The sequence below is a fragment of the Pelmatolapia mariae genome, linkage group LG8 (genome assembly GCF_036321145.2).
Source record: "Pelmatolapia mariae isolate MD_Pm_ZW linkage group LG8, Pm_UMD_F_2, whole genome shotgun sequence".
NCBI classification, from domain to species: domain Eukaryota; kingdom Metazoa; phylum Chordata; class Actinopteri; order Cichliformes; family Cichlidae; genus Pelmatolapia; species Pelmatolapia mariae.
The window spans coordinates 7,384,867-7,407,306 of NC_086234.1; the positions used below are offsets into that span (position 1 = coordinate 7,384,867).

A 22,440-nucleotide genomic window follows, 5' to 3' on the forward strand; every position below is an offset into this window, starting at 1 on the left:
TTCAAGTAGATCAGGGTCAGTATCAGTTCATAGTCACTTCAACATCAAATTAGGGTAATATGATGCAATTATACATCATAAAATGCCTGACTGTGATAAATTGTTAAATCATGTCATTTAAATCAACAAGAATTGATTGAATATGAGCGTATAACTAAAAAGCATAGAAATTGCATCATTATTTTCAGAGGCTGAATGATAATCCCTTTAATGTTATAGCCTTGAACACAAAACAGAGTATGTAACATTTTACAGATTTCCATGATAAAATGTCCAACTTAAAATGCAGGAAAAACAAACCTGTTTGCAGCCTGCTACAAATAAAGTATTTTGTGTAGTAGTATTGTAGTAGTAATCTCTCTATTCATGACAACTCTGCAGGATTTGCAGCTTAAGGACCCAAATGTAAACTCAGAGTAACTATCATCAGAGTAAACAAAAAACACAGTTTTCAAAGAGGTATACTACAAACTAAGTTCAACATAGCCAGCTTTTTGCGCTAGCTGGCTTGACAAAACCCTAAAACCCCATTTGAGATGACTGGTATCACTGTTGCCTCACAACAAGAAGTGCTGAGTTCAATTTCACCATCAGGCCAGGGTCTTTCTCTGTGGAGTTTGAATGTTCTCCCCATGTTTGCATGGCTTCTCTCTGGGTAGTCCAAAGATAACTAACCTCACTAACTGCACAGTCCAAAGATGTGCAGTTAGTGAGGTTAGGTTAACTGGTAACTCTAAATTGCCCATAGGTATGAATGTGAGTGTGAATGGTTGCCTGTCTCTATGCCTTAGCCCTGCGACAGACTGGCGACCTGTCCAGGGTGTACCCTGCCTCTCACCCTAAGACAACTGGGATAGGCTCCAGCTCCCCCGTGACCAAATGGAGCTATGATCCATCAAGCAGGGCCCTCTGCTTAAGACTCGGTGAGCTCTCAATGCTACTGTTTATTTCTTAGATGAGGGCGGCTGCAGATTAAGGCTCTGAAATTTAGTTCTGCAAGTCTCCTTTATTAGAGAGTAACGTTTAATGTCTGACTGTATCCAACTTAAAGATTAGACTTTAAATTGGATACACTTAAACATTAAATGTCAGTGTCCAGTAAAAGAGACTTGGAAATCGATTTATTTTGTCAGCAGATCAAAGTGAAATTAATTTTATTGATTGAACAGGTGTTTGTCTTGGTGTGTGCCCTGTGTTTAAGCAGCTGCAGTTCCAGCAGTGTAAAAGAGACTTAGCAGCAGATCAGGTTCATTAACATTTCTGCATCACTAGATTAATACAGTCCCATTTCCATGACAATGCAATCTGCTTTTTGTTCTTCATTCAGTGGTTTTCATTAGGCACAGCTTAAAACTTGTAAAACATATTTGCCCACAAGACAACGTAAAAAAAAACAATTAAGTCAAACCAAACACAAGACAGAAGATGGAAACGGTTCACTGCTGCTGAGGAAGGCCATGGGACAAGAAAGAAGACAACCAGCTATCAAATAAAACAGAAAATCACAGAGTAACAATCTGTTGTATAAAGTAGAGTAGAGAAACAATTTATATGAAACAGTCCATTTACACATGGGGAAAAAATTACTAAAGAAAATGCACGACTCTAAAAGTGAATTACACATGCATTTTGCTAGCCAAGCAGGCTAGCCTACATGAGTCAATCCACAGAAATGTTGCTGTATTTGTTAATGGAAAATCTACCTATGTAAGCAGATTTTAAGATGTTAATAAACATATCAGTGAGATCCTACAGGTACAAACAGTCTGAGACAAAAATGCCAAGTTTTTGTTGACAGTTAGGTTCAACTTTGTCAAGAACCCAAGAACTGTCAGAGCAGTAAAAAAAAAACTGTCCCAGCTGAAACTGGAGTCCATGTTTGTGCATGACATAAACACATATACTCTCCCAGGCTGTGACTCACCTCCACTGTATCACACTACAGTATTAGTAATGCTTTTACTTCCCTAATTTACAATAACCATGATGATAATGAGGATGACAGCTAGTTTTCCAGCGTGTTTGATCTTGCATAATACAACATGATGAAAACTGGTTTGAGTTTCCCAAGAATCACATGGAAGGCAGTTTCTTCCCCACACAACTGTCTGCTTGCCTAACCATCACATGGACACACTGGGCGATGACAGCAGCTCTACAGGAACCTATCGACTTCCTGGAAAACCAGAGACTGAGTCAGACAGCAGCTCCTCTTTCTGCATACCTTCCTTCTTATCAGCCTTTTTCTTTTTTTTTAACTGACAGTCAGACAACCACAGGGATGCTCTTACTGGTCAATAATTAGGTTATTATCATACCAGCTCTGTTATGGATGTCAGGCTGATTATACGCATGGCAGCTGAGAAGATTGATGATGCACACACAGCTCCTGGTAGAGGAAATCCTTTGCAAAAGTTTTAAAGCATTCATTCTTCCTTTTTTTAAAAGTTATGTTTAAAAAAAGATCAAATTTACTTTTAAAATATTTATTTTAAGGGTAAATTTATAAATTAAAAAACTCTAATCCTCTGTAGCCACTGCTCTTCCAGTAATAGTGACTATTTCTAATTTTCTATGACGTAGTAGAAGGCTGTTTTTAATGTCTATGTTAAGACACTGACAAGGAGTGTTGGAGTATGTTGGAGTGTAAGATAAAGTTTTGTAGAGTTCACGGTGTTGTTTAGACTTTGAGCATCTCTCTTAAAAGTGCATCCACACTGGAAGCAACATGGTGAGACCATAGAAAGTGCAACTTAAAGCGACTACAGTCAAATAACTACAAGCAGCAAAAGTGGGCCCGAGCATTTCTCAGCTTCCAGGTGAACGGCTGAAACAACTACCAATTGATTGACATATGGACTGCGAGTAAATACATTAGATGGGTAACTAGGCAACCAGAGCCTGGAATGCAGCTGCAAAGAAATGTGCAATGACCTTAAAAGGTAATCTGAAAGGCATCAATTATCCAGGTGACTTCGGTGCAAGCTGCAATAAAACTAATCAAGGGCAATAAAATCTTTGATTCCATGGTGGAGAAGACAAGCTGATTTTGTACTATAAACATACCCTTCTCAGTTTAATGAGAGCAGCTGACATTTGTTGTTGCACTAGCGCCTTAAGACTTACGTAAATGAGTAGCCATAATACATAGTTTGTATGACAGCTACCTTAAATATTTAAATATTCAAACTTGACCTAAATTACATTACCTAAATTACTCATCACACTTAGCACATCAACCTCAGGAGAACCCCTGCAGGGGGTTATTCAGCATTTTTTTGTCAGCAGTTTTGAAATCAAGATTGCACATTGTCAGTTTGCATTGTTTTATGTAGTGTATAAAAGATGTCTGTGCAGTGTGAGCAATTTAGTATTTTGTGCAATATATAAAGTGTAATTTCCTAGGTGGGACAGAGAACTAATGAGATGCACTCAATCTTTTAACATTAACTGGACTCCAGGCACAGCTCTGTTTTTGTGAATTGAGCATTTTCAGAAATGAGAGGATTTTACTTTTTAAAAGTCCTCCCACACATGCAGTTTTAATGAGACTTTACAGTTCTGTTTTTAAGTGTTACAAACAGGGAAATTTCTTTGAAATTCACTGCTTTTTTTAGTTTTTAATTTTGATAATTCTTGTATGAGCTTTTGCCATTAAAGGCTTTTTGATGCTTTATTACCTGCTTACATACTAACTTAAAAAATATGTTCTTTGTTTTTCTCTGTGCAAATAACTCACAATCGTAGTCAGATCTTCCAACCTCTTTTTTATCTCTCACTAAACAGGAGAGCTGAACAAGTATGTTAATTATGATAGGTGTTGAAAACAGCTGAAATTTGATCATTTCCTCTTCCAGTAATTGGACTGCCTCATAGTTTATGTAAGATTGAAGTGATCACATTCCTGCTTGCATTTCCTCCACCCTCAAACCTGTTTTTAGTGACTGCTATGACGGCAAGAGCAGTAATTAAAAGTTTTAATAAATTGAGAATGATCCATTTTTTGTTTCCAGAGTTCATTTCCATGAACTCAACTTTCCATGAACTTTATCAGCAACTATTGCAAAACTACTGTAGCTATCAATGAAAGCCACGTGACTGTGTACCTCTTTTTTAAAAAACATTTTTCAGCCTGTCGACTTTAGATTTGAGTGAGCAATGAGCATGTCATCCAACACAGGCAAAGGTCAGGACACGCCAGGAGGGGATTCATCTGAAGGGTAGATGAGGGCGCTTTGGTAGGAAAGGCCAGGATTCACCCAGCAGGGTATACACTCCACTGCACATGCAAATAATCTAAATATAATCTAAAAGACATGGGAACATCAGAAAACAAACGGATACATGAGATATATTCAAGAAGAAAGTGTGATAAAGAAAGAAACACAGTCACGCGCATTAAAAAATGCATGACATTAACAATTTCCTCCTCACGAGAACACTGCATACTCTCCGAGATCATGTTTAAAGTAAGTTATGCAAACACAAAATCTCAACCCAAGGCAATGTAAAGAGCCCGCTACTCGTGACTCATCCAAGTAAGCAAAAGCCTTGGTCTCTATCTTATAAAAACAGTGACTGTATGATATAACAAGCACAGGGCTGATGAGAAGGACTGTGGTGACACAAAATGTCCCTGGCCTCAAGGCAGCAGAGGCAGAGTGACCTTGGTCTCAGATCTGGTATGACGCGAGCGATTGCTATTTCATACCACTTGATCTTGAGTCCGAGGTATGAAAGAGAAAACTTTTTTTTTAGTCTGAATCACAGAAATGAAAAATCAATTGGCAGCAATTACAGGAGTGCTCTAAACCCAATCTGTCAGATAAAAGTTGAGACTTTGGAAAATAAATTGCCCTTTTTTTTTATATGCATGCAAGCACTTTTCAAACTCCTAGAGCTACTGCTCAACATGGAAAGTACAAAAACAAAAACTTCAGAAACAACACATACAAGTGTGTTATGATCCAATTCCACCTTAGGCAGTAATGAATTGAGATCCATATTTTTAATTCTTGGAATTTATAGTAGCTTTGCATGAGTCACAGTTAATCCTTATTGAACTTATACTGACCCTTGATGTAGCTCCCTCAGTTTATCTACTGTTTGAGCTTCTTAAGCTAGATTTATTCTGTTTGGCAGCCCATTGCAAACAAAATTTAATCACCAGGTGAGCTGGGCTTTAGTCAAAGCCCAAGCATGTCCCTGAATTGACCATATTAGGGATATCTACCCACTTACGTCCACTGACATCATTCAGACCCAAGAGTAGCAAAAAACTTTCTCAAGACAAGAGTTGGGACCTCTTTGCTCACAGGGGTAACTTGTACGTACACTTACTGCAATTCTTGAAAGTTAAAGTGTTTACTATGCGCATCCACCATTGTAAAAGTAAACACACTAACTGGCCATTTCATTAGGTTTGTTCAACTGACTTCTAACAAAAATTTCTCATGGCAGGAACTCTTTGCAATTAGGCATGCAGACTTCTTGTTCTTCTTTCAGCTACTGCCTTTGGGGGTTGGCACAGCAAATCATCTGCTTCTTTCTCACCCTGTTACTAGCACCTCATTCTGTGTAATCTGCATGTTTGATTTGGCCAAGTTCTTTTTAGCAGGACACCCTTCATGACACAACCCTCCCCATTTATCTGGGCTTGGGACCCAGCCATGGGTCCATAGTTTTCAGGCCCCTCTTCTGTGAAACCAGCTTCCAGTTTGGATTCGGGAGACAGACACTATCTCTACTTTTAAGATTAGGCTTAAAACTTTCCTTTTTGGTAAAGCATATAGTTAGGGCTGGACCAGGTGACCCTGAATCCTCCCTTAGTTATGCTGCAATAGACGTAGGCTGCCGTGGATTCCCATGATGCATTGAGTTTTTCCTTTCCAGTTACCTTTCTCACTCACTATGTGTTAATAGACCTCTCTGCATTGAATCATACCTGTTATTAATCTCTGTCTCTCTTCCACAGCATGTCTTTATCCTGATTTTCCTTCTCTCACCCCAACCGGTCGCAGCAGATGGCCCCGCCCCTCCCTGAGCCTGGTTCTGCCGGAGGTTTCTTCCTGTTAAAAGGGAGTTTTTCCTTCCCACTGTCGCCAAAGTGCTTGCTCATAGGGGGTGATATGACTGTTGGGTTTTCTCTGAATATATTATTATACGATCTACTGTACAATATAAAGCGCCTTGAGGCGACTGTTGTTGTGATTTGGCGCTATATAAATAAAATTGAATTGAATTGAATTGAATTGAATGGGTGGGCCACAGTGGCTTATGGAATTAATAAGACATGGTTAAGATAACCTGCTTAAGTTCAAGCTGAGCATCAGAATAGGAAATAAAGACAATTTTGATTGCGGTATTGTTGCTGGTGTCAGACAGGCTCGCTTGAGTATTACAGAAACTGCTGATCTATTGGGATTTTCCTCCATTTCTAAGGCTTACAGAGCATAGTCCAAAAAAGAGAAAGTATCCAGTAAGTGTCAGCTCTCTGCAGAAAAATGCCTTACTGATGCCAGTTGTCAGAGGAGAATGGATGTCATTGAGCTGATAGGAAGGCAACGGTAACTCAAATACTGTAACCACTCATTAGAACCAGGTAAGCAGAAGAGCATCTGTGAACGCACAACATGTGAAGCAAGTCCACTTCTTTATGCCTAGTTTACTCATCTTCTGATCACTGCTTCCAACAGGATAATCTGTCATACCACAAAACTCAAATCATCTCATACTGGTTTCATGAAAATGTGTTCAGTGCATTCCACAGTCACCAGGGCTCAAAGCAATAAGGCACCTTTGTGGAAAGATCTGCATTGTGAATGCGAAGCTGACAAATTTGCAGTAACTGTATGATGCTATCATCTTATTATAGACCAATGCTTCCAAAACTTTGAATCTATTCCATGAAAAATGTAGTCAGTTCTTTTTTTAATTTTCTTAGTGGTTCTAGTGTATATTAGTTTACACATTCAACTAACAAGAAAAAATATCCCCAGCTTGATTGCATGAGGAGTCACAAATTCCTTGTTTGTTCCTTCAGGAACACCATCTGGTATCAAAATGTGCATATTTTTAATTTTAGTTAAATTTTCTGCCTCCCAAAAGCACTCCTTAGAAGAAGCAACACATTCTATATTACATTTGATTTGTTCTCGATATAGAAATATAGATTAATGCAGTTTTCGATATTGAAAAATACAAATCAAAAAATCATTATCACTAAGAGGATTGCTATGAATATCTATTTAGCAACACACACAGATGTCAACCTGCTGTTCCATGAAGCTGGCCATTATTTTATATCCGCAGACACACACACAGAAACACACACACACGTACAGAGAGACACACAATTTACCTTGTGTTTTGCTGCAAAATCAATGGGGAAATTCAACAGAGCACTGAGGTGTGCCAGAAACCTCTTAGCCTGCTGGCTGGTTTCTATTTACTGTTCATTTACTGTGTTTGAGTGTGTGTGTGTTTGCGCGTCAGTTTTTCTGACTCTTCAGAGTACACAGGTTTGATGAGGGGAAGAGGTCAAAATGCTCCTCAGAAACATCTGTCAGCGGTTACACAAACACACACATACTCTTCACGCTTATTTCACCCATCATCTGCCTCCTGAAAAAGAGTAAAGACAACTCTATCAGTGACTCAGAAGATCTGAGGAGTGTGCGTTGTGTGTTTGCCAGAATGAGCGCGTTTTCGGCACTTGAGCCGTCACAGGTGGCGTAGCCAGAATGTGCGCACTCATGCTCAGACACACTTGTAATCCACCATGTGGGGTCCTGGATAATAGTAAATCCACTGTATGTTTGTATGCGTGTCTGTCACAGTCTGAGTGTGTGACTTCCTCTGTGACTCACCGATCACTGCACCCATTGTGGCGAGCATGTGACAAACAAAAACGCACACGTGCTCACAAAAAAATTTGGGAACAAAGGCTTGAAGGAAAGCCTGACTTCATTTCTTTGGACACTGTCAGCAGTGTCAGTTTCTTTCAACTCTATCCACATTATATAAGCAACTCTTTATTTCTTTACCATGGTCAAGAGTCAGCTACATGACTGTGTGTTATGTAAGCAATTATGCACAAAAGACCTTGTGCAAGAATAAAGGCAAAGGTTAAAAAAACAAAAAGTGAAGTATGTCGGCGTGTCATCTGCTCACTCCATTATTTTCTATATTACGATGTTTACCATAGGAAATTATTACAGGCAAATACAGAAGCTGTGCACAAACTGAAATATGCAATTTTAAAGTGTTTATTTAGTTTAAAAGACAATTAGCAGGTCTGTAAACTGCAGAATATACAATACCATCGAATCAAGATAATATTTTACCCATTCAGCCTGTTATTTCTTGGTGAGATGGGGGTGGTATTTTTTGTTTTTTTGTTCCAACCATCTGCTAGTAGTTGACACTGTTGCTTTACCGACATAATTTTCAGTTTACTCAAAAACGGCTTTTACATTTATAACTCTGATGAAACATTTGCACCAATTTAAAAAGTTAATATTTCTGTTCACGGGCTTCGATCGACATGTTTATAACATGCTTGTTGACACCTTTTTGTTTCTACTTCTCTCATGGAAGAAGTTTGCCTTCACGGATTTGACCGACAAAGTTGACGCAGGAAGTAGTTTGTGGTAGATGCATGGGTCAGACACATGACTTTTATCCAGGAGACTGGACATCCAGGAGATCTTGTGCTTAAGAAAATTTTTCGAGACTTAGCTGACCTCTTATTTTCAGTTTTTATTTTCTTTTTCATTCTTAGCTGTCACTCGTAACAAAGCCACTTGATTATGTTTAGAAAAGGTCAGACGAGGATTAGCAAAAGATCAGACATTCACGGATGGACACAGACCCTTTTGCAAAGTTGAACACATGTTGCTGCCAAAGGGCAACCCCTAAAGCTTAAAAATGAAGTCAGCACAGATGTGACAGTAACTACAGGGCCTCTAGATGCCATATGATACATGTTTCAAAAGGGGCTCTATCTCCATACAAGGTCAAAATGTTTAAAACCACTAAATAGCATGTTATTTTCCTCTGCGGATAGTAATAACTCAGCTACCAGGATAACTGGGGTTGGGGGCAATTGCTATTATTGTTGGATGGTCTGCACTGTGTGGCTCAAAAAATCCAAGAAGAGAAATGATTATATTTCTAAAGTCTGTTACTTAATACTAATTAGCTGGTATGTGTGTCTGTGGATCACACCTGTATGAATGCATTGATGCTAATATAAGTGAGCACTCTTCTTTCATCCGTAACTTCTGAACACTAAAGCTTAAAAATAAGAAGTCCCAAATCAGTGGGTGAGGTCATGTCACATGATTTATTATCTTATGTTTTTGTCCACTTGTGCAGTTTCAGAATGGCTGAAAAGTTGGTTAAAAAGTTAAGAAAACAACAGCGGAGCTTGCTTTTAAAAAAGCATGAATGGGAAGCACAAACAATGGCTGCAGTGGGCAGTTTCCATTGTTTTTAACACTCTTTTTTACTATGTGGCAGCTAAAGAAAAGCAGAAACAGAGCAAACCATAAACAAAATAAAAAAAGAGCACCCGACACTGCCCTCAGGTTCAAGTGCACAGCTACAAGATGTGCACATGCATCTGTAAAATTTAGTACTGCACCTGCAGTTTCTCACCGCAAAAACAAGTTGGACATAGTTCATGAGTGAATGATGTGGCTCTAGGATGATGAATCATGCCCAGGTTTATTTTCTCTCACGGTTTTCTAGTGGTATTTAGCCATTTTATTTTTAATTGACTAAGTTTTAAAGTACAAATCTCTCAGATTCTTCACAGTTGCCTTTGCCTTCAGCTGAATAAAAGGCCGGTGGAGCTTCATACAAAAAGAAGCAAAATATGCAGCAGCAATTTATCTTTACAACAAGTGTCTGTCACTGTGACGAGCTGTCCTTGATATGCTGAATAATCCACACTGTTCACTGTCAGCAGCTTTTATTGGGACCAATTCCTTACAGGAGGCAGATCCAGTTCACAGTACTCTCTCCATCTGGTGTTTTTTCTACACCATATGGGTAGTGTGAATTGTGAAGTGCAGGAAAATTTGTATTTTTTTTTAAACACAGCTGCTCATTAAATTGTGGCACATCACACTCCAGCCAATGGATTCTGTCAGTATGTGGACAGGTTTCCACTTACGCATGTCAAATCAAATTTATGTTTATGTTTTAGTAATAACAATATTGTTTATGATGGTAATTACTTGTCAGAGCAAACTATTATGTGAATAAGAAAATCCATAGGTGTAATTCATGCTGTAATAACTATTATTTACGTACAATCCAAGACTGTAAAGTGAAGATTAGGCATAAGAAACAAAAACTGCATCCAGGTCATTGTAGTAAGCTTGGAAAGAAAAGCTTCTGAACTTCTTTAAGTTGCTTGAAGACGTTTCACCTCTCATCCGAGAAGCTTCTTCAGTTCTAAGGTCAAATGGTGGAGAGTCCAAGATTTAAGTCCTAGGGGAGTGTCCCCCAAGAGGGTCATGAACTCCCTGTTGATCCTCTACCTAATCACACGAGCCAAGGTATGGAAACAGGTGTAGGTCACAATCAGCCAAGGTTTCGGGTGAAACCTAGCCACACCCTATCATGTGATTTACTGAGGTCAAATGGCCCAGGATGTGAGTGGGCGTTAAGGCGTCTGGAAAAGTATCTCAAAACTGGATTATAGATGGCAGACAGTTGGTGTCGTAAACCACCGTCTCTGTTCAAAGATGGTTGTTCGCAGGGGACATAGATGGCTTCTTTCACTCCTCTTTCAAACCATCTGTCTTCTCTGTCCAAAAGAAGTGAAAGGTGAAATGTCTTCAAGCAACTTAAAGAAGTCCAGACGCTTTTCTTTCCAAGCTCCTTAGATTTCCTCTAGTGGCCACTTGAGGCTGGTTCAAAAAGCGAGTCAATCGCCATAGAGCCTCTGTTAAAATGCCCAATTTTAGAACACTAAGAGGCATATTTAAAGCTTTGTATGGTCTCTATAGGTTTCTCCCTTCATAAAAACTCTGACTGGTTTTCAGTCCAGATGAACAGAATCAATTTTTGGAGATTTACTTCCCTGGATGATTGAGAATGCATCAAGATGTCTGACTGGGTCTTTCCTTATAAATCATTTGTTTGAATACCAGTGAGGCTTAAAATTAGGAACATGGCCATTTTGATTGACAAGTGTGCTTACACATGAATACTGTAGCTGTCATAGCCAAAAACTGTTCTTTAGTAAGCTTTTTTTTAGTAAACTATCGGCTAATAATATTGCTTTCTGTGTTGTGCAGACTATCCAAGACAATCCATTTGTGGTTCACTTTTGTTGAGTGAAATAAAGTACTTTTTATCTGCACCAATTAGCAGGTATCTGTCTGTGCATAGTATGCATATAGTTTATGTATGCAGCTTGCTAACCAAGTAAATTGTAGCACTCCAACATTTTTTCCAAATGTGGTCACTTCTGTTTCTTCAAAAAACAACATGGTTGTCGCCAAAATGCTACCAGTGAGGCTTCAAAATAGGTGATTTCATGCTAGAAATGTACTAAAATCGACCCAGTTTTAAGAAGTTTTATAATATGAAGAAAAATAGGCCTGTCCCGATCTGATGTGCATGCTTATTTTGCACATCAAAGTGGCAGTAGTATGTTTACCCCACTATTAATAATGACACAAATACAATACCTTGTCTTTAAAGCTTGTGTCAGAGCCAAAACTTTCATAAGACTTTGTCCAACCAGGGAGACTGCAGAATAAGATGAAGGAAAGCCAAGACTTTCATCTTAGATAAGATGGAAAAACATAACCCCACTCAAATGGTGGCAGTGTCATTGCAGGTCTGGCACATCGGCCATCACTGAATTACTAATAAGACCGTGTCTGAATCAGACACCAACACTATCAGAGGAGAAGAGGATCAAAGCACCATGGAAGCTTCAGTGATTTAAAGGGTCTAAGGCATAAAATGTCTCAACTGAGAAAACCCCCCCAAAAAGGTAACAGCAAATAACAGCAGAGATTAAACCTCTTTAGTTTGAGCAGTCTTGGTCTAGCTGATACAGTTTGTAAATCATCACTGTTATGCACAAGATGCAGCTGGTTAGGCTAAGATATTAACAGACTTTGTTAAGCAGTAAATTGATGATCATTAGTGGTGTAATTACCATACTGGATGCAAAACAATTCATCTACACAGAAGCGTCAAACTGGCAGGATTTCTTACTGCCAACATCACAATAATGGTGCAATCTATAAGGAACCTTACTACCAAGACCTCTTGTTACATCCCAGCTCTCAACATAGTAACTTACAGTGCATCAATATTTCAGAACAGCATTACTTCAGGTCTGGTGGCAGAGGTAGGAAATGCCAAAGCACAAGCCCCATGGGCAAACAATTGAGTTCAGGACACAGTCAAGCATTAATCTCAGCTCTAGGAGTGGAAAAATGCAATGTGGCCCACAAAAACAATCTATGTTTAGTTGTCAAACCTGCCCATAAAGGTTACAACGGTGGATTTCTAATGCTTAATGCATTCAGTATTTTTGCTTTCTTTTAAATGGAAAAGCTCCAATACCATTTCTATTTTCCGCTACAGTGATGTTTTATTAAGTCGATCACATGCATCATGGTCAAAGTAACTATTTAGAAATATTCATATGGCAGTTATTTTGATTAGCCAGAAGAAAGCTGTTGATTTGGTTAGAAAAGCTAGTCTAGTCTCTGTTTACTTTTAGTCTCTTTTAGAAGAGCTTTAAGCTATGTTTCGTCTCGACAAACTGATAAAGGAACTCATCAAATCAGCAGCAACCTCATCTGTCTGCTGTGTGGTGCTGAGCAGGGACAATGGATTTATCAGCAACTCCTACTAAAGACCACTGCCTGCCATAGCTCGAAATCGAACTATAATTGAAGGAGCCTCTGTCCCTGTGCCAGTTCTTCCCCGTTCTTCACTCTTCACTATCAACCTCATCCTCACACTTGATCAGTATGTTACTGTGCGTGAGCTTTCACATATTTGGTTGTTTTCAGTTGCTGTCCACACAGGGAAATGTCATCAAGTTTCTGACACCTTTCTAACAGCACATCAGTGACTAGCTCTTGGTTATCATAAACTGTGTGCAAACATATTGCCACCAAACGTAACATTTCTTTTTGGGATGGCATCTTTAATAACTATAAACTAACTTGTCTTTTAGTTGTATGGCTGTGGTTCAGGTGGCAGATCAGGTTGTGTACTAATTGGAAGATCATGGTTTAATCCCTGGCTCCCTGAGTCTGGGTCAAACTACCCTTGGGCAATATACTGAACCCCGATACATGATGCATTTATCCAAGCAAATGAGGGCATATAAAAAGTGCTTAGGTTAATGAGGCTTGGAGTAAAAAAGTGCTTTAATTGCTGAAATGGAGTAGAACAGCACTGCAGAAAAACAGTCGATGGATCTTAGTATTTTAATAAAGCAACCAACTACAAAGAAATTAAGAGTTAAGAATGCCTGGTTTGGCTAGCAGTAGTCCTCCCTGTTCCTCAGGCAGATCAGTTTTCTTTGTTACTCCAAGAGACAAGCTGCAAGCCACAGATGGTGTGTTCAGCACAGGCATATTTTAAATAGTCTGCATGATAAAGGTTGATAAAAGTAAGATAAATGCACAAAAACAAAGAAATGAAAGATCTAAAAAGATCCAAAGTTGAAAAGAAAGCTGAGTTATACCCTCAGGGTTTAAAAAACTCACTTTAAAAAAAACCTCCTTCAACATGACATTAAATCTTTTGTTTTAAAATAAGACCAATATTTGTCATTTTATTTTTTTAATTCTGGACTCTACTAGAGCAGTAGAATTCAAAATAATCTTTATTATTTTATACAGAGTCTTGTTGCCAAGGCATCCTCTGAAACAAGTTTTATCTTGTCTGCCTTTCAGCCAACTTTCTTCTGATCGACTGCTCCTCAAAATCAGAAGGTTTGAACAACAGATGGGGCTTCCATGCTCGCAGCCAGAGATTTAGATGAGATGACCATGGTAGGGATATCCCCTCTCATTATGATGGGAGCCAAGAGTAAAAAAAACTGTCAGAAATCAAGGAACCTCCTTATTTGAAACCCTGGCCATGTTTAATACGAGCATCCACTATTTAAATAGTGGATGAAAATAGTGGGTCCATTTTAACATCAAGAAAGGAATTAAGTATTAAATACTATTTATAGATTCATCTCAGTATTGGATGAAAAAAATCATGTATCAGAATTATTTCTTTGCTTGTTTGCCTTTGGTGGTCTTTTCGATGTACCTGTTCACACCAAGAGTGCATAAAGACCTCTTCTGTCATTTCTCTCTTATATACATATCCAAGCGCTCTCTCTGTGATACATCATGTCCTTCTCCTCCCACTCATGCAGCAAACCAGTAAAGCATACTGTAAATTAATGAGTGCCAGCAAAGAAAAATAATATCAATCCTCCCACAGATAGTGACACCCACATATCATCAAAAGGAGAAGAAACTTCCCTTCCCCCGTCCTCCCCGCTGACATGTCTCAACGAGGAAAGTGACAGGGGATGCATGTATGCAGGATTTTTACATGGCACTTAATAAGACCACCCCCTACATGACACACACACACACACATATGCAGCACACATTCGCAGGGCATGCCCTGAGAGTGATGAAACGCATGCTGACACACGTGCACATTCTGCACTCTCACATGTACTCACACGCCTTCCCTGATGATTAGAAACTGGGTCAAGGACAACTTTCTGTGAGGGCAAGGAGAAAAAGAAAATCTGTAATGACAGACGGGCTCAGGCTACAGCACAGAAAAGTGCCCACGGTAAGAAGAGTATGTATGATTTATAATCCTAGGCACAGTCAGAGATGTGTAAATGAATTGTCACAAACTTGACCACTGTGAGGACAGAACACAGATAAGTTCTTCCACTGTGCATTTACAGAACCTGGTCAAAATGTGCCTCATGGGAACAACTGCTGTTTGCAGCTGTGTTTGTGCTTCACTAAACAGAAGACTCTGTAGATGAGCCTGGGGTGAGCTTGCTCTCTCGGCCTCAGTTAATGTTGTTTTCATGACTTAAGCACAAGGTGTCCTTAGGCAGGTTACAGCATTAGTGAGGGATCACTTCCAACTTGTCACTTTTCAATTATGCTACACCAAACCACTCTTTTCCAAACCTAACAAGATAGTTTTTAGTGTCAAAACATAAACAAGTCACCAAAGCCACGGGACACCTTGCACATAGCAGGAAGATACAGGCAGTATCTGCCTAGCATGAGGAGATAATAGTGAGCTTGAAGAACAAATATAACACTGCATTCTGCAGTGGAAAGTCAGAGACTGACATTATTTTCAGCTTCTATGGTGCCTCCAGGTTTGATTTGCTGCTTTTCAAAACCAGCAAATATTCACCAACAGACCTGTACTCCATGAGTTGCAATAATAGCTTAATTATACACCTAATTCCAAAAATCCATCCACCCATTCTCTTCCGCTTATCCAATTCAGGGTCACGGGGGTCGGGGTGGGTGGTGCTGGAGCCTATCCCAGTCTATCACATGTAGAGAGACAACCACTTGCACTCAAATTCACACCTATGGGCAATTTAGAATCATCAATTAACCTAACCCCACTAACTGCATGTCTCTGAAATGTGGGAGGAAGCCAGAGTACCCAGAGAGAACCCACACAAACACAGGGAGAACATGCAAACTCCATACAGAAAAAGCCCAGACAGATGTTGGAAGCAAACTCAGGATCTTCTTGCTGTGATTCAACAGTGCTAACCACCGCGCCACCATGCTGCCCTAATTCCAAAAATGCCATTTTCTAATCATCAGGGGAGGTGTGTTAATAGAAGCACGATGCAATGATTTAAAAATCTAATTTATTCACAATAAAATATCAAAAGTTTAAACTGAAGCATTTTACTAGTTCTCAAAAAAGTTGGGCCAGGGACAACAAAAGTGGGACAGAGAGGCAGTAATTCTCAAAAGTTGTCATTATCCTGGGTCTTTGACCCAGTGTTTGAGTGTTCCTTTGGATTTGTCATTTACTTCTTTGAAAGCATAAGTTCATTATGTTCTAGTGTCTGAACATATTATTTTCGGGTGCCGCTGAGTTTGTATTTATAGTTCTGGATTTCTGGTTCATGTCTGTCGTAGTCTCATCTCTGCATTTTGTTATTTCTTCAGTCTCACCGGTCACGTCTCCATATCTGTTTCTCCCCGGTCCCAGTGTCAAGCCCATGTGTCTTAGTTTGTTTCTCAGTGTGTGTTACTTCCTGCTTTACTTTGAGAATCTCCTGTCTCGTGTGTATTCTGTTCAGTTTTGCTTCCCTTGTCTCATTTGTCTGGATTAGTGTCAGCTGTGTTCCCACCTGTGGCCTCTTCCCTCGTTATCCTGCTTGTGTATATATTGTCTGCATTTCCTTCTGTCCTCCCTTGCAATATGGTATCCTTGTTGTGTCAACGGTTTGAGTCTCCTAGTATTGTTTTTTGTATTGTTTCGTACTTCAGTTTAATAAAACCCCCTATTATTTTATTCCCTACGTTCCGAGTACTGTGTTTGGGTCTTACCTGCACCAGGCATACAATCCCAAATTTTTGGGAATTGGGTTTGTATATAGTTTAAATAGTTTTACAACCCAGCTCTTAACATAAAATGGAGACCAAAACTAGAAAAGTAAAAAGCACGAGTCTCTAATTTAAATGACTAAATTGATTAAAATAAAATGTACAGATTGGCGCAGCAGGGGGATTATGATGGTGAGAGGTGGTGGTCCTCTCCAAACCAACCCAGGCATGCCTTCATCCACATCTTATTAACAGCTTTTAGCCAAACATATAAATCGTTCATCCAAGCAACTTTAATTCCACAGCAATACAGCAGCTAAGTCTGAAGTAGGAAAGGACAAACACATACAGCTGCAGAGACTCCTTTATTTAGAGATGGTGGCTAAATTAATTTTGCATGCATTCCCGTCTGATGAGCACTCAATAGAGCAAGCCCTTTTCATTTGTTTGATAAATAACCAAAAGATATTCGTAGTCTGGTCAATGCTTCACCTCCCAGTAGTTGCAGTAAATAGCTCCACAACGGTTTCTTTATTCATTGTTCTGCAGTGTACTTTTCTCAACCAATCAGTGCACTTTGAAGCAAAGCTCAGACCTTAGACCTCTCTCTCCAGCAAACAAAGTAATCATCCACTCAGTTCGGATCAAGAAAATGCACCACAGAACCGGGAACAAATACACAACCAGCTTCTGCTGTGTTACAGTCTCTCTCAGAGTTATTGTGATTCAGAACATCAAGCAGCACATCCTCCCATCTCCAAAATATCATCTCACCCTGCAATACTCTCAATAGCACTTATGACACCAGAGAGCTCGGCTAGCAATACAGCCGGCCCTGTTAACTCCACCCGTCCGCTAATAATACTCATCCTCGGAGGACCGAAGAGGAGAAAAGTGGAGTGGGGTGGAGTGGAGGTAAGAGCGCCAGCCATTACTGTTTGTCTGTGCTGGAGTTCCCTTCTCGCTGCAGCTGTCCTCTGCTGCAGTAAGTGAGGAGAGAGGGAGGGTAAAGGTGAGCTGGTGGGAAGTAAGAGGTGGAGGTGTAAGGAAGACGTGCTGATGGTGTGTGTAAATACCCGCTGTGTGCCAAAACACACCTATTCAGCAGTATTTTCTGCACAGACAGTAATCAGGTCTACCGTGCTCAGGTCCTCTTTTATGGAGGCTTCTTGTCTATTGTTTCATTAGAAGTGTTTGCTGAGCCGTGTGATCTAGGACAGGGCATGAGAGAGGCGATTAATAACTCTGAGCATGAAGGAACTGTCTTCGGGGCCAACTGCAAAAACTGTGCCACTTCCGTAACAGGGAGGGGAAGAAGCAGTCGGAGCAGAAGCAAATAAGGACAGCGAGGCGATCTATTAGCTGGGTTGTGCTTGTGTTTGTGGATGCATCTGGAAATACATTGTATTAATGGAGTTTGTCCCTGCTCATACTTTTTTGTGTTTCTTTTTGTGTATCTGGTCTCTTTTTGGATGATAATCATGCTGCAAAGAACTTGGAAGTGCTTGGAAGTGCTCAAGAGCTCTCCAGTTTATACGGGCACCTGAGATCCTAACAAATGCCCTGAACAAATGGATCTGATTGAAGTAAACATTTTGTCTTCTGGCAATTTTCACCATATTTTTGATAGAAGTGACTGAAACAACAGATACAGTTCCAATTTTTGGCTTTTGATTAGATAAAACACCTTTACGTGAGTACTAAAATCGCCACAGCGCCATGAGCAAATTTATACAATTTTTATTTCTGCATGAAAAAAGCAGAAGCAGAAATTTTATAGCAGGACTTTCCCGATAGCAGTCCACATCAACCACAACAACCAGTCCCTTTTATACACACATGGACGTTTCTTTTGTGACTTAACAACGATTCTCAAATCTGTTATCATTTGGAAACAGGCTCCATGAAGGGAGTACAGTCATGCTGTAAATCCTTAATTTGAAGAATTCTAGCATCTTATTGCCAATGCAAGCTTCCCTGGAAACAAGTGTTATTTTATGCCAGTTTAAAGACAATATCAATATTGTAACTGCGAAAATAAAAATAGAATGTAGCTTTTTTTCGCCTAAAAGCAAGTGTAAATCGTTCTTTTAGCCATTAAGTCTTGGTCAGTCCTACAAATTGAGAACCATCTCAAAATGTGTGATGGCCTCCGTGTTAGGTAATCTGTGGAGAGATGTGAATGACAACTCTGTCTCCCCAGATGTCCATGAACTACTCATGCCAACACCATAGTAATCAGCTGATTTGGCACACCTGGTCTAGGATAAAAGCCCTCCAGCTGAAATCTCAGCTTCATCGATGTGATCGTATACTCTGGTCTAGATTATGTTCCTCCACAGTTGGCAGCCTCACCATACCACTGATGAACATACTTCACATTTCATTTGCTTTCTTGTTTATTTTCTTTTTTACTGGTTACAGTAAATGCTCATATTAGCCACCAACTCTCATGCCTTTCCATTTCTGGTTTGGCCTTAGAGCTGGGTCATGACAGACCGAAGCCAACTGCTGTACAATGGGATTAATAGGAGGTGGAATAGCTCCCCTAAATCAGCACTGCCATAATGCTTTCGGGGATGAGAACAGGATGTCTTCTGCTGCTGTTTATTCAGGGAGTTATGCTGGGGGGCAAAACTTGAGCTCCATATTTTTTGGCCAGTATTTGTTTATATTTTGGCCAACCATTTAAGGATGCTAAATCATCTTTTAGTTTGTAATCCTTGTCTGCAATGTACCCCTTGTTGTACAGACAACCTTAATTGGATTATTTTGATAAAAACATAAAAATCACGCTATGTTCTGGAGCTTTTTTCATGATCTTTAAGGAGATTTGCGGGCCAGCATATACAAATGTAAATAACAAAAACATTTGTATCACATTTGTATGTATGATCAGATTAGGATTAAAAGGAACATCCATTTCCTGATCATCTGATTAAATCTTTAACTAATATTAAAAAAATTCGTTTTGGAAGATTAAAATTCACACCTTTTTACCACTAACCCCTTTAACCCGCTTTAATCACAGTTTAAGACTTTTAATTTAAAAAAATCTGCTTGATCCTCACCTTTTGAGAAGACGGTAGTTCTCGGAGTGACATCCAGGTCCAAGGATGGGCTGAACGGAAAGGCCCACAGCTGTGATAGTCTGTTGAAAAACATCAGGGGCAGCAGGAGGAGTAGGAAGGGCTTGACTGATCCCATGATTAACCTACAGACCTGGGTCCAAGCAGAGACTTGCTTGTGCTCACTGTTTATTGTTTGCAAATAAATAAATAATGAAATAAATGTGCAAAGCGTGTATCTTCAGGCCCAGCAGCAAGCAGGCGCAGACTCTTTGATTATCCTCCAGCTGAGAACACACTGAGTCTGTGCAGAGAAAAGAGAAAAACAATGTGTATTACTAAAAGAGATGTGATCCTGAATACCAAACTAGATGCTGCTGTCTAAAGGTGGTGATGGATTTCACTCATTTATGAACAAAACAAACGTTTGCAGGACAAAGACTCCACCACCCAAGTGGATATGTTGCGCTGGACTAATTGAAAGATTAAAAGGATGTCAAAGTGCCAGAAATGTACTTGTTATGCAGCAAATCAACCCAGCTATTGACTGGCCCTTCTTTAGTGGGCAATAAAATAGTATTAAAATAAATCTCATTCCTGTGATGTCTGAAAAGTACATTTAAATCAGTGTGGTGCATTTACGAGTGTAGTATGGAAAGTAGAAAAATTATAATCATAAAACATTTTGCAGGATTTTACAACACAAAGATTATTTGGGTGGACAATCCAGGTACAGTAAGAGCTGCCCAATATATTTGCCACTAATTTCAGGTATTTAAATGTATCTGTACAAGATAAATCACTTCAATCTTGTTTTCAAAGTCTGCTGAAAAAATCCCACATAATTCAGCTGGTTCTCCAGAAACGATCTTGTCCCATGATCAGTCGGACTTCTAATCCTCCATTTTTACTGTTCTCAAGATTTGCTGTGGAGAATGTGATTCGTGTGCTGCTATGCTGTGCTCACTGAGGCTGCAGGGTAGAACAAGGACTATGATCACCATCATTACTCCAAGATTGTAGAGCTGCAGTGTGTCCAACTCCACAGAGAGACACTCTGGTTGGAGTCCAATCCACTAGCTGAATATTGCTACATTTTTTGCACACACTACCTACGACAAATAAAATCTAATTCTGTAGCAAATACAGGTGTGTTTGTGTGTGTGTGTGAGAGAGAGTAAATATATTTAATTACTTTATAGTTAAGGTGTAGATAGATGGTAATAAGAAACTACTGAGGAGGTCATGGAACATGATGCTGAACCTGATGCCTACCAGGAACCACATGAATGATGTGTGATATTTCAAAACATCATCAATGAACTTTAATGAAGAGGCGGTGTGCATAAACTTTCTCACTTGACAGCATGAGCACAAAATTACTTGCTGACACGCATCACTGCTCTCTGATTACAACCAATTAGTCAAAGAGAAGGACTAAGGTGCTGTTACGTAGCAGACCATTTAAAGAAAAGTTTGGGGAGTTAAATAATGCGCCTGCGTGATGTGATCTTGCAACACACATCTCTTAATTAGCTGGGTGCAGCATGATGGATAATCTAGAGATTAGGCCTTGTGCCATCAGCACAATCTTCGCCTGGCTGCCCGTTCCCTGGCTCTGTCACCGATCAAAGGGTCTACGCTGTGAATCACACTCTGCCACGCAGTGACACTGGAGAATTCCCAGCTTTAATCTCCACGGCTGCTGCTGCTGCAAATCACTCCCAGCATGAAGCACAATGAGGTTGATGACCTTTCAGTTAGAAGTTAGGGTGCTAATCCCTGGAACCAAACTGTAAAATGATAAAGCAGGAGATGAGATGGTGAAGAATTATGATGCAATGTCAAATGTCAAACAAACATCCCAAACACACCTACAAGATGTTAGGCTCAGGTGAGGAGCACTACATATTTTCAAAGCTGTAGGCCTATGTTTTTTATCAAGATTATGTTTTTAAGTAGAAGGAGATAAATCATTCAACTGTAGTTTCATACAATATCTGATGATAGCAACTGAGCAAACTGATGTTGACTGGCCTCCAGGAAAACTTAGTATGTGAATCTTAAGTTAAAATTACTTTGTTTTCAAGGTTAAGAGCACACATGCTCAAATGGTGAGTCCAGGAATATGTTCATCTGCATGAAATAGACTTCAGGTATTATTTTAATAATGAAAATGAATGCTTTTAACACCTTTGTGATACCTCAGTTTAAAAAGAAGACTGAATAATGCTGAAATGACTTAAATAAAGCATTAAAACCATGTTGTAGTAATTGTTGCATCGCTGAATATTGCCACACATGATGCAGTAAACTCTTAGTCAAACAAAAACAAAGAATTTAAAGGCATAATTTTCATCTGTCACTATTTACTGTCCAGTGCTGACTAATTTATCAGCCAACTTTAGCTTTTTGCCAGTCAATTGGTATCAGCACTTAAAACAGCCAATAATTTAAAATGTAAAAACTAAAGAAGAGATGCAAAGAAACACCCTTCAATCATGTTCAGTTTCAGTTTCAGTTGTAAGTGTTGATGTTGCATAGTTTTTAAACCAGAGGGTTCTTTGCAACTTCCTGCTTGGCAACATGTGTTTGGAACTCCACAAGCACATGAACCTGCTGATCAGATCAGCTGATCTGAGCAGAGTGGAGCCAACGCTTTGCTGACTTCACAACTGCAGCCTTCCAAAACCTCCTCTGGCATTAATGCAGCACAAAAACTGAATGCCAGAAGCTTCATGGCATGAGCAGCTCCTGTA

At 39.5% G+C, this 22,440-nt stretch overlaps 1 protein-coding gene across 1 annotated transcript in view; it reads right to left on the reverse strand.

Annotated features, from left to right (window-relative positions):
- The window catches only part of sema4gb (sema domain, immunoglobulin domain (Ig), transmembrane domain (TM) and short cytoplasmic domain, (semaphorin) 4Gb), a 58,729-nt gene that overhangs the window by 31,807 nt on the left and 4,482 nt on the right, over positions 1-22,440 (reverse strand). The window contains exon 2 of the mRNA XM_063482650.1: positions 19,685-19,985. Coding sequence (XP_063338720.1) covers positions 19,685-19,820 — 136 coding nt within the window. The 5' untranslated portion in view covers positions 19,821-19,985. The remainder of the gene's footprint in view (positions 1-19,684; positions 19,986-22,440) is intronic.